The sequence below is a fragment of the Aulostomus chinensis genome, chromosome 1 (genome assembly GCF_037954235.1).
Source record: "Aulostomus chinensis isolate RoL2024-O1b breed Wild chromosome 1, RoL_Achi_v1.0, whole genome shotgun sequence".
NCBI classification, from domain to species: Eukaryota; Metazoa; Chordata; class Actinopteri; order Syngnathiformes; family Aulostomidae; genus Aulostomus; species Aulostomus chinensis.
Window position 1 is genome coordinate 65,809,888 of NC_141320.1, and position 14,275 is coordinate 65,824,162.

The 14,275-nt window shown below is 44.9% G+C and overlaps 1 protein-coding gene and 1 long non-coding RNA gene across 3 annotated transcripts; one reads left to right on the forward strand and one right to left on the reverse strand.

Annotated features, from left to right (window-relative positions):
• Positions 1-77: 77 nt before the first annotated feature.
• LOC147272789 (calcitonin gene-related peptide type 1 receptor-like) lies at positions 78-7,488 on the forward strand. Of its 2 annotated transcripts, none has more exons than XM_086201481.1 (13): positions 78-841; positions 2,207-2,325; positions 2,413-2,554; positions 2,642-2,752; positions 2,935-3,047; positions 3,154-3,245; positions 3,483-3,609; positions 3,682-3,835; positions 3,917-3,977; positions 4,062-4,128; positions 4,997-5,215; positions 5,322-5,363; positions 5,715-7,488. In XM_086201481.1, the coding sequence occupies exons 2-13, from the start codon at positions 2,251-2,253 to the stop codon at positions 5,919-5,921; spliced, it is 1,410 nt and encodes a 469-aa protein (XP_086057607.1). In that variant the 5' UTR covers positions 78-841; positions 2,207-2,250; the 3' UTR covers positions 5,922-7,488. The 2 variants fall into 2 exon arrangements, with proteins under 2 accessions (XP_086057607.1, XP_086057613.1); XM_086201487.1 differs by having other exon boundaries at positions 2,250-2,325.
• Positions 2,127-14,251, reverse strand: LOC147272790 (uncharacterized). The gene is made up of 3 exons (XR_015112408.1): positions 13,993-14,251; positions 4,963-5,239; positions 2,127-2,350 (listed from the first exon to the last, which is right to left on the reverse strand). It is a non-coding gene; the product is annotated as an uncharacterized LOC147272790 (long non-coding RNA).
• Between the last annotated feature and the right edge of the window lie 24 nt (positions 14,252-14,275).

Here is a 14,275-nt window from a genome sequence, read left to right on the forward strand (position 1 = left end):
CTGCCGTGTCAGAAATTGTGTGTGTGTGTGTGTGTGGGGGGGGGGGGGGGGGGGGTTGTAATTTGAGGTAATTCACGTTCCTGCAATGGTTTCGTTCCAAAAATTTCTTCCGGGGTCTATACAGCTCGGCGTCCCGCAGAGGGCGCGGTTGCCTAGCAACACGCAAACCTACTTGACGGTTGTTCCCTTTCCTCAGAGATGCGGTGAACATGGATTTAATCTGAACGCATTTGATGACTGTTTCATTTTTTTAATTACTAGGATTACGTGATGTGGTTATTTGTGTTCTTTCTTTCATCCTATAGATTCTTATATTGTATTATATATGTTTATATTTTATTATTATCAGACTTATGTAAGAAAAGAATGTGCTTTACGTTTATATGTGGGGTTTTTTTTTTTGTATATTTAAAGTCCCAGGGACAGACATGGCCCGTGTGTGAACACATGAGTCTCCACAAATAAAGTCATATTTATTGCATTGTGGTACTGTAATTATTTTTGCAGTGAGACCTTCAGTTCAAAGCCAGGACGTAGCTTTGTAATGTTCGTGACGCTGCAGGGATGTCCCTTTACATGCCTCCACAAAAGCCAAGCATATGATGTCATCCACAGCCCCAATCTTATCAGAATAGCTTAGTGTTGCCTGGTGGGAAACACACGCTCACACATACACACATACACACACACACACACACACACATGCGCACACACACACACAGGAGGACTTTTCTCATTGACAGCTCACAGTTTCATATCTCTTTTGTAGTTCTGCAAGACGAAACGGCAAACTGAAGGATTACTCTTCAAAACACGGTGTTACATAGGATTTCCTGCAAAGGTAAGCACTTTTCATGTACCTCAAGATGTTGCCAGTGTTTACTATCACACGGAGAGGCAAAAAGCAATTTGGAGTTTGCTCTTCTGTCACCAGAGTAAAAACTCATGCCCATTCCTGGGGCTTCTTTTAAGATATACTCCACTATTCAAAGTGTAATATTCTTCCAAGGGGTCTTTTGTGTACTTCGTGTCTCATATAGAAATATACATGGTAAATGTGTACACCCTATCTCCGACTGTCTCAAAGCTAAAAGCAAAAAAAAACCATAAAGTGCTTCAACAATGTCAATGTGTTTCTAATAAACTGCATGGAAACGTGAGAAAGTGTTCCATCTACTTGAATTTATGGTTTTAAAACCCCTCTAAACTGTCAACATTTTCCTGAAGTCGCAGTGTTTTTTGACATTAGGCTGTTTTTATATTCCGCCCTGTTCACATCAACCTGCGATATTTCTAAAAGACTTGTTTCTGATCCAGTAACGCTCGAGATGCGGTAGCGATTCATCTCTGACGCGAAGACTCGTCAGAGTGGTGGGATAAATGTGTCATTCCAGAGGCTTGAAGATGATTGTGTTATGAGGATCAAACAAATCAGTCCATTCGTGGAAATTTAGAACTGTCTGCAAATATTTTTGTGACCGAATTCTTCATACAGCTAAAAAAAGAGCCACATTGTTAAGATTTGTTTTTAGGAATTGGTTATGTAGTTGAGTGCACTGTGGAGGAAGGTGGTCCCTCTGAAATTAAAAAATATAAATATATAAATAGAGTAGAGCACATTTGTTTCGTTTATCATTTTAAGGCATTCAGGTAAACCGATGAGTCTGAGAAAGACGAACCGGGAAAGGATCACAGCGGAATGTTGGGCTGGGAAATTGGGGCTCCAATTGTACGTATTCACCTAAAAATCAGGGGATGGACGCTTGTCAGTGTGAGTTTAAAGGCTTTTGCCTCCCCGTGTTGTCTCTTTTGGCTAAACCTTAGTTAAACTTGCTCAGCGTGCATGATAATCATGCAGGAAGGAAGCTGTGAGAAACAAAAGGAAGCGAAAGGCCAGATCTGTAACCCAAACGTCCAAAACGAGGAGAGCTGCCATTACAAATCAAAAACACCAGCTTAGAGTCTAATTGGCAGTTTTGAGTTTATGAGTGTGCGCATTCATTTACATTTTTTAAAATCCCATAAATATACACAAGTTTTAAGAGTTGGAGTACACAAATTGATCAAAACTGCTCCAGGATCAGTTCAGCAGGAGGTGGTGAAATGCTTACCCTTCAAATCACTTCAAACAACCTGATAGATGCTTGAGACATATTCATGTTGTCGTCCTGTACAGAAATAACCCAGTATTGTCATGGGATTTCAGACTTCCTCTTTTCCACTGGCGTGCCATTGTCATCTTTTCCCAGAATGCTCCTGGAGAGGAAAGCACGCATGGATCTGGGCTGCTTCTTGTTTCTCCTGCTGCTGGGCGCCTTCAACCAGGTACCTGCAGGACTTCCTTTAGCCACTGAGGGGAGAAAGGAGGAAAACCAATCATAGTGTTTACATGCTGTGTTTCAACCATTTCAGCTGCTTGTGGTGGCGAATTCTGAAGAAGACCACCAAGAACACGTGAACCGCGAGTCGACACGAAACCAAATCATCGCCATGGCCCAGTTTGAATGTTTCCAGCGGATGGTGTCAGAATCACAACACAAAACAAAACCAACAGGTGAGCGGACAGTTGGTTGAAAGAAAGCCGAGCTGGAGGAACGAATTCCCATCATGCATCTGTTCTTTGTGTGGGTTTTGTGTGCAGTACCAGTGTGCAACATCACATGGGACGGGTGGCTGTGCTGGGATGAGACGGAGGTCGGCATCACGACCGAACAGAGCTGCCCAGACTACTTTAAAGATTTTGACACTTACGGTACATTTCTTCTCTTTCTTTCTGAATTCACCTCATTTAAGAATTTTGAAAAGCAAACTTTTTTCAGAGAGAAACCGGCAAGTGATTCATTCTAGGGTTGACATGTAAACACAAGCGTCAGCATTAACAGACACGTTGAAAGAGTTTCACATTGTTGTGCTTCGCTTAAAATTCGTCGCCAGCTATGGCAACCAAAGTCTGCACGAAGACCGGCGAGTGGGGACGCCACCCAGACAGCAACAGGACCTGGACCAACTTCACAAACTGTAAAGGCAACGCTACGCAACACGGGATGGTGAGAATGAAAACAATCTTGTTGAACAGAAATAAACGAGTAAAAGGAAAGTTGCTTGTTGTCTTTGGAGCTGAGAAATGTTCAGCTGTAAATGTTCTCTTTACAGGCGGCAATGACTCACTTCTACCTCGTCATGATCGGTCACGGATTCTCGCTGGTGTCGTTGCTCATCTCACTGGGAATATTTTTCCACTTTAAGTAAGCAAGCACCTCAAACACTCCAGTGCAGCACAAACGTCCACTGGACTCCCGGATGAACTGAGAAGATTTTTGATATTTAGAGGTCCAAGGACAGACTTTGCTGACTGTACTGTGAACTAATGTTGTGTTTTTAGTGTCAGGTGGTACTTCTAATCTGAATCATCTGTTGCTCACTGGGTAAACATGGATCACAAACTACATCTCATAGGTTTCCCCTCTTCTTCTTGCTCTCAGGAGTCTGAGCTGTCAGAGGATAACGCTCCACAAAAACCTCTTCCTGTCGTTTGTGTTGAACTCGGTCATCACTGTTGTCTGGCTGACAACCGTGGTGAAGAAACAAGGACACACGTATCACGACTCGGTGAGGGATTTTCACGCCTGGTCTTCTCGCGCGCGTCATTCATGGATATTGCTGACATCTTTTCCCCTCCAGGCGAGCTGCAAGCTGGTCATGTTCATCCACCTCTACCTGCTGAGCTGCAACTACTTCTGGATGCTTTGTGAGGGGATCTACCTGCACACTCTGATTGTTGTGGCCGTGTTTGCAGAGAAACAGCACCTCGTGTGGTACTACCTTCTAGGCTGGGGTACGCACTCGGTCACAGGAATGTCTTCTGAATGGATTTTCGTCACCTTACATGCATAAATGTATTCACTTTATTTGACAGGTTTTCCTCTTGTGCCAGCTGTGTTACACTCAATAGCACGCCACTACTACTACAATGACAGGTACAACCTTTAGAGCCCCACATGCAAACAGCTACATAGTAATACAACGTGAGGTAACTGAACATGTACTCCATGTTTTCACAGATGTTGGGTCAGCTCAGACACGTCTTTACTGTACATCATTCACGGTCCAATCTGTGCTGCGCTGGTGGTAAGCTCATTAGCAGCTGCACTTCCTGGGGATTGTCTAGGATAGCAAAGTCAGAAAAATGGTTACAAGCCACGGGAGTTGATCAAATAAACGCTGTGAGGCTGCTGGCTCCGTCTGCTGGCCTGGACAAGTAGGAGCCTACGCTGTCATTACCGTGTTGTTTTCAAAACGGTTGATGAATTGGTTTTGGTGTCACACAACCTCCGTGAAATGCCTCGTATCACGACAAGAATTTGATCCATCCGGCCCGATAAGATTTGGAAAGTCGAGAAGAGTCACATGACTGATCAACATTCACGTGAGCAGAGGACTAACAGGAAGAAATGAAGGGAGACTCAACTGGTGGTGTTTTGCTAAATCAGCATTGTTCAAACACAGTGGCATGCGAGGGATGTTTGGAGCCAAGGAGCTCTGTGTGCACATTTTACTTCAAGACACTCAGCCATCGACTTAAATGACAACAGAATGAAGTCATCGTTTTATTGTGTGTATATATATACTTCAAAAAAGTCTATGTACTGTGTTGCAGAGGAAGGTAAGTTAGCATGCTAGCCAGGTCGTGAAATACTGAATGTGAATGAATGTGGCTCCTGGCCAAGTCCTCCATATTGGACCTTTAATTTGAGAGCATTCATGCCCACCTGCTGTAAGAACAAAAATGGACAGTGCTGAGAATCTAGGGAGCATTACAGGAAGAAGCGTGGAAGAAGAGAGCTTCATGGCTGTGTGCCCTTGTATAAATGTATCAAATGATTGAGGTCTTGCCCGGTCGAGTCGATTCTTTCTCACAGTTATGTCTGGCCAAATAAATGAAATGAATGAATTTGAATGTACCTGATGACCCCTCTTGGCCTCATCATGGTTCCAGGTGAACTTGTTCTTCCTGTTGAACATTGTCCGAGTTCTCATCACCAAGCTGCGGGTGACCCACCAGGCTGAGTCCAGCCTCTACATGAGGGCCGTGAGAGCTACCCTCATCCTCATCCCTCTACTGGGCATTCAGTTTGTGCTGCTCCCCTACAAACCTCAGGAGCACTGGGTCTTTGAGATCTATCTGTACATCATGGAAATCCTCATGCACTACCAGGTAAGTACGGCACTGCGGGAAAATCTAGAAAGAGAGAAGAAAACCATTTAAAAGCACCGAGTGTTTTCCATCATGTGTGTTTTCATGCTGTCCTCTGCTCATACAGGGTCTGCTGGTCTCTACAATATTTTGCTTCTTCAATGGGGAGGTAAGCGATGCTCTATAGTTTATTCAGACCCTCCGTTCCACTTCTTTTAGTGCCCTCTGGTCAGGTTTGGATTCAGATGAGCTGGTTTGATGGATCAACAACAACCGCATTGTACACAAATTTCCTGCCAGAATTGTCACAAAACAGCAGCGACCATCAAAGCAGCTCCAGAAGCCCCGAGTGCGAGTTCCTCTTTCCAATCCGCTGCTCCCTACATCTCTGTATACGGGCTTCCCTACTTTCCCTTACACAAAGTAGTTGCTTTTTTTCCCTTTTTTGTAGCTTAATCTATTATTTCTACTCCTTCCCCAACCTTTGGTACATCCTCGATGTGTCTTTTCCCTCACGTAGGTCCAGAGCGTTCTGCGGAGACATTGGAATCAACAGCGAATGCAGTTCACTGGCACTTTCGCCAATGCCGACTTCTTCCGCTCGGCTTCCTACGTGGCGTCGTCACTCACAGAGGTGCACCGCTGCTACAGCATCGAAAGCCACACCGAGCACACAAACGGAAAGAGCTACTCAGACATATTCCGATCAGACAGCCCCTTCGTGTGAAGATGGCCCACAAGGCTTGCTGGATTATGGAAGACTGAGGCTCTTTTACGGAAACAAGCATTTGTTTTCTTGGAGCTACTGTTCATATTATTTAACTTTTATTTTCCATCAATATTTCCTTCAAGGACGACCTCTGTTTCTTCAGCGTTTGCTGGGATCCTAATGTTTTGTTGCTTCGTTTGGTGGATTAAACCTGAAGAGCCCTCAGTGACTGTCAAGCTGTTCAGTTCTCGCCAAGACAGGAGTCCTCAATTTTGACTGAGCCACTGTTTGAGGGCTCGGCTTCATTTGTGGACGAGGAAGGCGTGAAGACGTTGATAAGTCGAGCTGATTTCTGCCAGGAGAGCAGTTTTATGCTCTTTCATTGGGTAGCAAATGTAGGAACAGAAATAATGTACATGCTTTGCTTACTTTGCAAGTGTCTTATCTGCTTTAAAAGGATAGTTTGTAAAATGCTCAGATGCTGCTCCTCAAGAGGCGACAACAAGACACTCGTGTCCAGGCTTGACAGGAAAGAATTTTCATGAATGTATCGTCTACTTTTAATCATTAACCAAAGCCGAACTCCCATTTCACGCCGAGGATCCCTTCCTACAACAGGGATGGACGCCCCAGAGGTGCATTTCACCAAACTGGGTGCTGGCTGTCACGTGGGCCAGGGACAACCTGAAAAATTTTAGCGGGGATCAATTTAACATTGCAAAAAATGGCATTTTTCTATGGCTGAGGTCGCTGTGGTGAAGGTTATGAGCTCTCCAAGTCTCCTCTAGTCTGGTGATATGATGCGAACAAATTGTACCCACGCACCTCTTGGAAAGTTTGCCAAACTCTCTGCTGAGGATATTCTATTTATACAATTTCCTTTTGGTAAGTTATGCAAATAATGGAGGTTCACCATACGGTTTTCTCAGAAACATAAGCTTGCAAGGCTCACTGTGTTTTAATTCATGCCTGATGATTCCAAAATGCTGGAGAGACGATTGTGAGATCGAGGGAAAAGTGTACATATGTTAGTTTGTGTATCGACATTGATACGATCAAGGCACAGCATATGAGTTACCTTTACATGTACAGAGTCATTTTTGTTCTAGATGTTGCTCTTAAACCTTTCAGCTGTTTACTTTAAGCCAATAAAAAGTGTCATCTTTTAAATTAAGACTCTGATACACAGGAAACACTCAGCAGGAACTGACTCACTCATCTGATTTTAGACTTTGATAACTGTCAGTAGCGCCACCGGTGCCATAAATGTCAACTCTTCATCGCTTCCAGTTCGAGACAACTCACTTTCCTGTCAGGACTTTGATGAGCTGCTGGTTTCAGCTTTCTGGAACAGGAATTATGGGTCCGCTTCTTTTGGAGAACTAAATCAAAATGAGAGGAATCCTTGTTTATAGACGTAGCTAATAACTCTGCGAGGTGTGATCAAGAACGCTCAAGAAAATAATCAGTTTCCTGTCTTGCAAATGTAAAAAAAACAAAAGAAAAGGAAAAAAAATAAATCATAACCCTTCTTGTTTGTACTGAAATAATAATGTTGTAAATAAAATAAGATGTCTGAAGCTTTGAAGAAGTGTTTTCATGACTCTCACATCCTTTCCATGCTTCCGATTATTTCCCCTCAAAAACAAAAGGATGAAAGCTATATTTTCCCTGCACATTTTCAAGTCGGGGTGGGATTTCCTCGTCTGACCTTAGTAAATGTTTCTCATTGAAATGAATATTGTTTCCAGACAAAGATGGGTGTGTTACTGTCTGTTCCTCATCCAAAAGGAATACGTGAACAGGTACAATTAGGAAGTCCCAGAGGAAAAGTGCTAATATCAATCCTCCAAGTGCATCAGCGCTCCAACAACACGGCAACAGAGGCTGTGAAAGCACTTAACATGGCACTTTGTGTTTGGGATTTCTCTCAGTAAAGTGAAGACAGACAAATGTGATGAGAAGCATGTGTGCACTGTATCATTGCAAGTAATATTTACGAGCTACTTGCATGCCATTCTTAGCCTGACCTAAATTCACAAAGGATTATGCGGTTTTGGAAGATGCAAAGAGCATCTCCGTGATCATGAGACCTCCCCCTCCCTTTTATTTTGGCCTGCGCTGACATTTTTACAGTGTAACTGGATACTTTTAAAGCAATACCGCATACAAAATTTGTTCTTGTTGCAGTTCAAGTACTCATAAACAGGTATCTTGAGCTCACTTTCTCCCTCCTTTACTTCCTTTTGACTCCAGAATGCGGAACGATCCGGCCACGTGGAGCTAATAGAGACTGATGGCTACTAACGACAAACTTTGTGACGAGACTTTTTTTGGACACTCTCTCTGTTGTCGCCGTTGCTTCGCGCTAAATTTAAGAAGCTGTCTCTTTCTGCATTTTTGAAGACGCTAGCAAAACGTCTCCATGAACTCAAGACACCTCCTACTGTCAGGGTGAAGCACCACTTTTATTGGCATCCTGAGCATGAAAGATGGTGTCGTGTCTTGTGTGGTGATGGCACTGCTGAGATAAAAAAAAGAGAGAGAGAGAACTTTATAGCAACGTGCAACAAAAAGCAACGTGCAGATGACATTGTTTACTTATCAACATCACCCAACAGACTCAGTGGAAATCAGAGCAGTGGATGCAATGCTGACTTCCTGTTTCTAAGAATACATTTCCATTGAACTCTTGATCCGTCAGCCCTTGTGTGCTGGCAGCAAACACTTCCTCAGTCTCATGACTAACACTTGTTTACTGCCTCAACTTCCACATGCCACAGAAACTTAAAGCTTTCAGCTGCTGTTTTCAACCGTCTCCAAGCCGCAAGCAGCTCGGGGTCCTTGTCGGTTTCCACAGGACGTAACCGCCGGGGGTGTGCGATGTGCCAGGTTTGCCACAAGTGCACCTGCATACATACAAATAATCATGTGATGAGAGTGAAACTGGGGAAGGTTTCTCTCATCACCTTCGCCACAAAAAAAGGGAAAATCTAATGAAAGAGTGCTGTGCCTGTTTTTTGAGGGTGTGGCCGTGGGTGACAACACGAAATATCAAAGCCATCTCATCATTATCTGGTATTGCTGCTGCAACAAGCTCCGCCCCTCGGCTTCGCCTAAAGCAATGGCATCCTAACTTTTTCGACTTGATTAAAATGTTTTTTTGTCCCCCCCCAGGATCCTAAAGCGTGTCTGCTATTCACAGCAGAGGTCGGACAAAATGAGGCAGATCAGTTTGATTTTCCCTTCCTTGATGAAGGGAAAATCCCACAGGTCATCTTGGGCAGTCACAGACAGCGGAACATTTCCCAGGTAGGGTTATAGCACATCCCGAAACCTCCCTGATCATCTCTGACTTTAATCTCCCGCTTTGATGTCAGGGTTGTAACTTTGATCTCTTAACTTTGCTCAAAAGTGGGGAGGGATTCGCTCACTAGGAGCCCCTTGTCTGAGGGGCAGGGCCATGGGTTTGATGAGGATGATGTCACTGTCATTCTAGTCGTTTTGACTGAGAATAAAGACAGAACTGGCTTTTGTCTCAGAGCTCAGACCTTCAAACACCAATCACGTCTCCACGCGACCACCTCATCGACCCACACATATCCAAACACACATGTAGTGACTCTTCTGACCTCAGAAAATGTTGATTTAATGTTCCTTGCTGCCTAAACCACATAGGACAAGCCTGCGAGTCGGAATGTTGGCCCCCGCTCACAGCATCAGACCAGTGTAACATTACTGCTATTTCACTCGGCCAGTTGGCAACCCAATGAGAAAAAAGATCCCCGACCCATTTTAGGTTGTGAACCGAAGTTTAGGAATGCACCACAACATGAAACTTTGACTTTCCAGAAGCAACGCAAGGAAGTGCCATGTTTGATGGAGCGGTGAAAAGCGAGGGGGGGGGGCACACCAAACAACTCAACAGCATCTAAAATGTGACTGATAAAAGTGAAGGAGAAGGAAGGAAGAATGATTCAACCTGGAAGATGTTCCTGTAGTTCTTATGGCTCACTAAACATCGCTTTACCCCCCTCCCAACACACACACACACACACACTCACACGTAGTTGATGGCGTGCATGAGGATGTCTCACTCTTGAGAACAATGGAATAAGTTCTTGGCAGTACTCAAGGGTGTGGAGGGCGTACGGTACAGGTTGGGGTGAGCTATGTGGCCCGGTGGTATGGATGCGACCCTGGTCTGGGTGGGACCACGGGAAGTCTGCTGCTCGCCGCACAGCCCTTTCAGACCGTTGCACCTCACTGCAGGGTTATCGGCACAGCTCATCGCAGTGTGATGTCAACACAGAGCTGTCCGCTCAAATGTGCGAACAAATCAGAGAGTTCACGTCCACAGAGCTCATCAGGGGCGTAGCAAGGAAAATTCAAAGAATTTCAAAGCTCCTGGAGTTCCTCTAGAGCTCCAGAAGTGAACCCAACCCCTTCTTTAGATGATCTCTCCAGAGTTTCAACCAGGTGAACCTGAGAGTCCTCAAGTTTAGGGCTACCCGCACTCATGACGCAACGTCATAATAATAATGAACAATTATTCCTACGCTTCTCCAGTCATAGCAGTTACTTCTATTTATTTAAGTTATAAAAAGTGGCTTGAGAGAAACAGGAGGGCTGAAAATGAGCCTGAAGCTCATCCATTTTTAATTTCTCTGCTTGTTTTACAGGTTTTGATTTAATTCGGCGGTCTCAAGTATTCCATTCCACTTTGAGTCACTAACTGCTACTTTTGGACAATTTTTTTTCCCCCACGAGGTGTTTGGTGTTGATTTGGTTTCTCCATGTGCCCGTCTGAACATGAATGTTAAGTTATTTTTCCAAAAAAAAGTGAATGATAACCTGGAATTTCAGCAAAATGCTGTTTTTTCTTGGTCTGGATGAATGCAGCTGGTGAGAGAGGGATGTTACTGAACGTTTGCTGTGTGGTTGTCACTCATTTTTCAAGACAAGTTGCAGAACATCTGAGACATCCTACCCCTCAAACGTCAAACATTTGGAATGAAACACTTCAAAAACATCTGAAACAATGAACTTATTAGAGTTTTCAAGAGCCCAGTTCCCTCTGCCAAGGGCGGCGTGTAAGTATCCACTTGAACAAGGCGCATCGTTACTCTCGTCTTCAGCGCCGTCCTGCCAACAGGAACTCCCTCGCTCCTCTCTCAGTTTCCTGCCATTGTTCTCTCTGCTGCCACCAGGCTGAGGCTCCACCCAGGATGTGGGAAAAGGTGGGATGTTAAAGCAGCCCATTTCCTTTTCGCTCAGCCCCAGCCAATGCAGGAGGTTTTTGTGTGTGTGTGTGTGTGTGTGTGAGAGAGAGACGGGAGGGTGTGAATGTTTACTTTCACATCTGCTTGCCAGCCACAGTATGATGAAGTATCTCATAAGTTGTTAACTGGATATTTAGATATCAATATGAAGTTAAATTGGTCAACATTTTCTTTAAACGGCCAGATCCGTCCATCAGGCACAAATGGCAGCGTCCAACTGTGCCAGATACGTGCGTGTCTCACATGGAACCGTTCTCTCACCGGCTGCCGTACATCCCTATAGGAAGAGGGCTCGCTGAGCTGTGCCTGATTAAAAACAAGGCCTGACAGGTCTGATAGCCAGCGGCCACAGAAAGTTTCTCTGTGGGCATGAAATTGTAGGCAACCCCTGTTGCGCCACGTTACGAGTCTTTGCCTTTGTGATCTCGGGGTTCTGACTTTAATCTCCAACTGTGATCTCGGGGTTCTGACTTTAATCTCCAACTGTGATCTCAGGGTTCTGACTTTAATCTCCAACAGTGATCTCGGAGTTCTGTTGCCAGATGGAGGACGCCCTCAAAGAAAAAGCCTGTGAGTTTGAAAGTGTGCTCCCTGAGATGAGTGGCTTTGAAAACACCAAAGCAGCTCTGAATGATCAAGTCCAGGAGCTCATCAGACACCTTCAGGACATCCATGAGGCCAAGTGTCTATTGGAGAAGGATCTCAACAAACAAGTACAGGAGAATAACAGACTACGGCAAGAACTCAAAGACTCCAGATAACATCGGCACACAGCTGTGAAGGAGCAGGGGTCATCAAACGAGCAAATCCAGGAGCTCAGCAGAGAACTTCAAGAGGCCCAGAGGTTGATGTGCAACAAAGAAGAGGCTCTGCAACAAGAGTTTCTCAAGATAAGAAAAGCTCTTGCAGAAGCCTAAGTCTTCCAGAATGCGGTGTCAGAAGACAAGAAGCTGATGACCGAGCAAAACCGCGCCGTGCGAGGCTGGTGTGCGTCGGAGCAGCTGAAAGCTGCCGTGAGGGAGGAAGCGCTTTGTCAAATTGTGCAGATTCTTCACATTCAGCTGAAGCTGAAGACGAAGGAGAACGAGAGCCTCCACGGAGAAATCCCTTCCCTCAAAGAGAGTCAGAGGGAGCCCACAACACAGCCTCAGAAGAGGTTCTGGTTTTTCTAACCGCCGGCTCGCTCCTGGATCCCCTCACCGCTCTGCTCCCCACAAACAGCAGCTCCGTCAAAGAGTCGCCGCACCAACTCAACTTGAACTTCTAAAACTTTCTTGATTTCGTTAACGGAACCCTGAAGAACATTTTTGAACAGCATGACTGAGACGAGATGAAAACAAGCCAAAAATAAATGAATAAAAAAAATGGAGTGATTAAATATTTGTTATGATTTCATCCATAAAATGAAAATGTAAGTTATGAGTTATGGGAATTATTTTCCCCCCTCAACTTTTTCTCTGACCAACTGGAAACAATGCATCCTAGTCTTGGTTTTGACGTGCCGCGCATGCGCCGCTCGCACACTCCCCCCCCCAGGTGACACCACCACAGCCTCACAAACAGCGGTGACAAGATGGCGTGCAACTTTGGTCTGAGAGTGATCCACAAGCCCAAAACAATAAACAAACACACAATATTTCCATCTGCAATGTAAGATTCAGAATATTTGGACCGTTTTGAGAAGTTTCTGGTTGTCTTTGTATCATTTATGGAGGTCTGCGGTTCGGCCCTTGCAGCCAAACAATTACACCATAAATCTGAGGTGTGGCAGCCTGAGCACACATAGCAGGACGTGTTCAGTAGCAACAAACTCTCACTTTAACATCTCCTTCTTCAAAGTCATTCACCCACATATTTAGTTTGGGACCCCTGAGTTCCCGACCCTAGCCGCTACTTCCCCATGCCAGTTCACATCAAATCTTACAGGCTCAGTCACAGGAGTAATTTCGAATTTATGCAAACTGATGCCATCGGTCAGAAAGTTAAAAGTCTTCTTCGCTTTGCTGAACCAGAGCACGTGTTAATATTCAAGCATCTAAAATCAATCTCTCCCTGCCACGAGAGCTGTTCATGAAGCCAACAGTTCGATCCTCTCTCATGATTCCTTGCCAGTGTTCTTGAAGTGTTTTGGAGGGTTAGGGTGGTGGTGAGGCGGGGTTGGAGGGTGCACAGGAAGGAAAGGGAGTAGCTGGGAAATCTCATTGAGGCTCCTGGGTGAACAAGAGACACCTCAGCCAGGATCTGGGCGTCGCTGCCAAGTCATATCAGGGTCGCAGACTCCACCATTTGGGTGAAAGAGGAACAAATCCATGATGAGGAAACAGAAGAGCTCCAACTTTAGCAAGCATGCAAGAGGCGATGGAGAGCGGGAAGAGGAGAAGTTGACATTCAGGCTCCTGCATTCCAGCAGAAATGAGCAGGAGGCTAATTAAAAATAATTTTGCTTTGTTTTGGTTGGGCAGCAAATCCTGTTCATGTGATTAATTAATGCTGTCACAGCAGCTGTTCTGATGTGTTACAGCAGGCAAAGAGGGTAGATTGAATGAGGGTCCTAATCCGCTGCCAGTATACACGAACCCAGGGACCAACTCAATGAACAGGGCCATAATTAGTGTTTTTAATTACACTTGTGTGATATTGCATGTAAAAAGAGCAACTTAGGACATTCAGATGTTCATTAAAATGGAAACAGAGCATTGAGCAGCCTGTTGAGAGACAGGATTCCAGAGAGCAGAAGAGAGGGAATAGAAGGAGAGGGAGACGATTCACACTGCACACAAGACTGTTCAACAATCGCTGTCTTTTACCTCCTTCTGCTGCATTTTTCCATGCACCAAAAATGAAAATAGCAGCCCCGGCTAAAAATGACCATCTCCACAGAACTGGCGCGAGGCCTCTCTGCAGGAAGCGGCGAGAGTGGCCCGTCTTTCAGCGTGCACGCAGAGGAGAGGTCGACCCAGAAACATGTGCAGCCTGAACTCTGGCCTTTATACTTCCTGTAAGGACGCCTTCTTTCTCCATTTTTTTTTTCCCCCCTCTAATTCGCTCACACACCCATACATCTATTCCATCCACAGCCCACTGAAATGT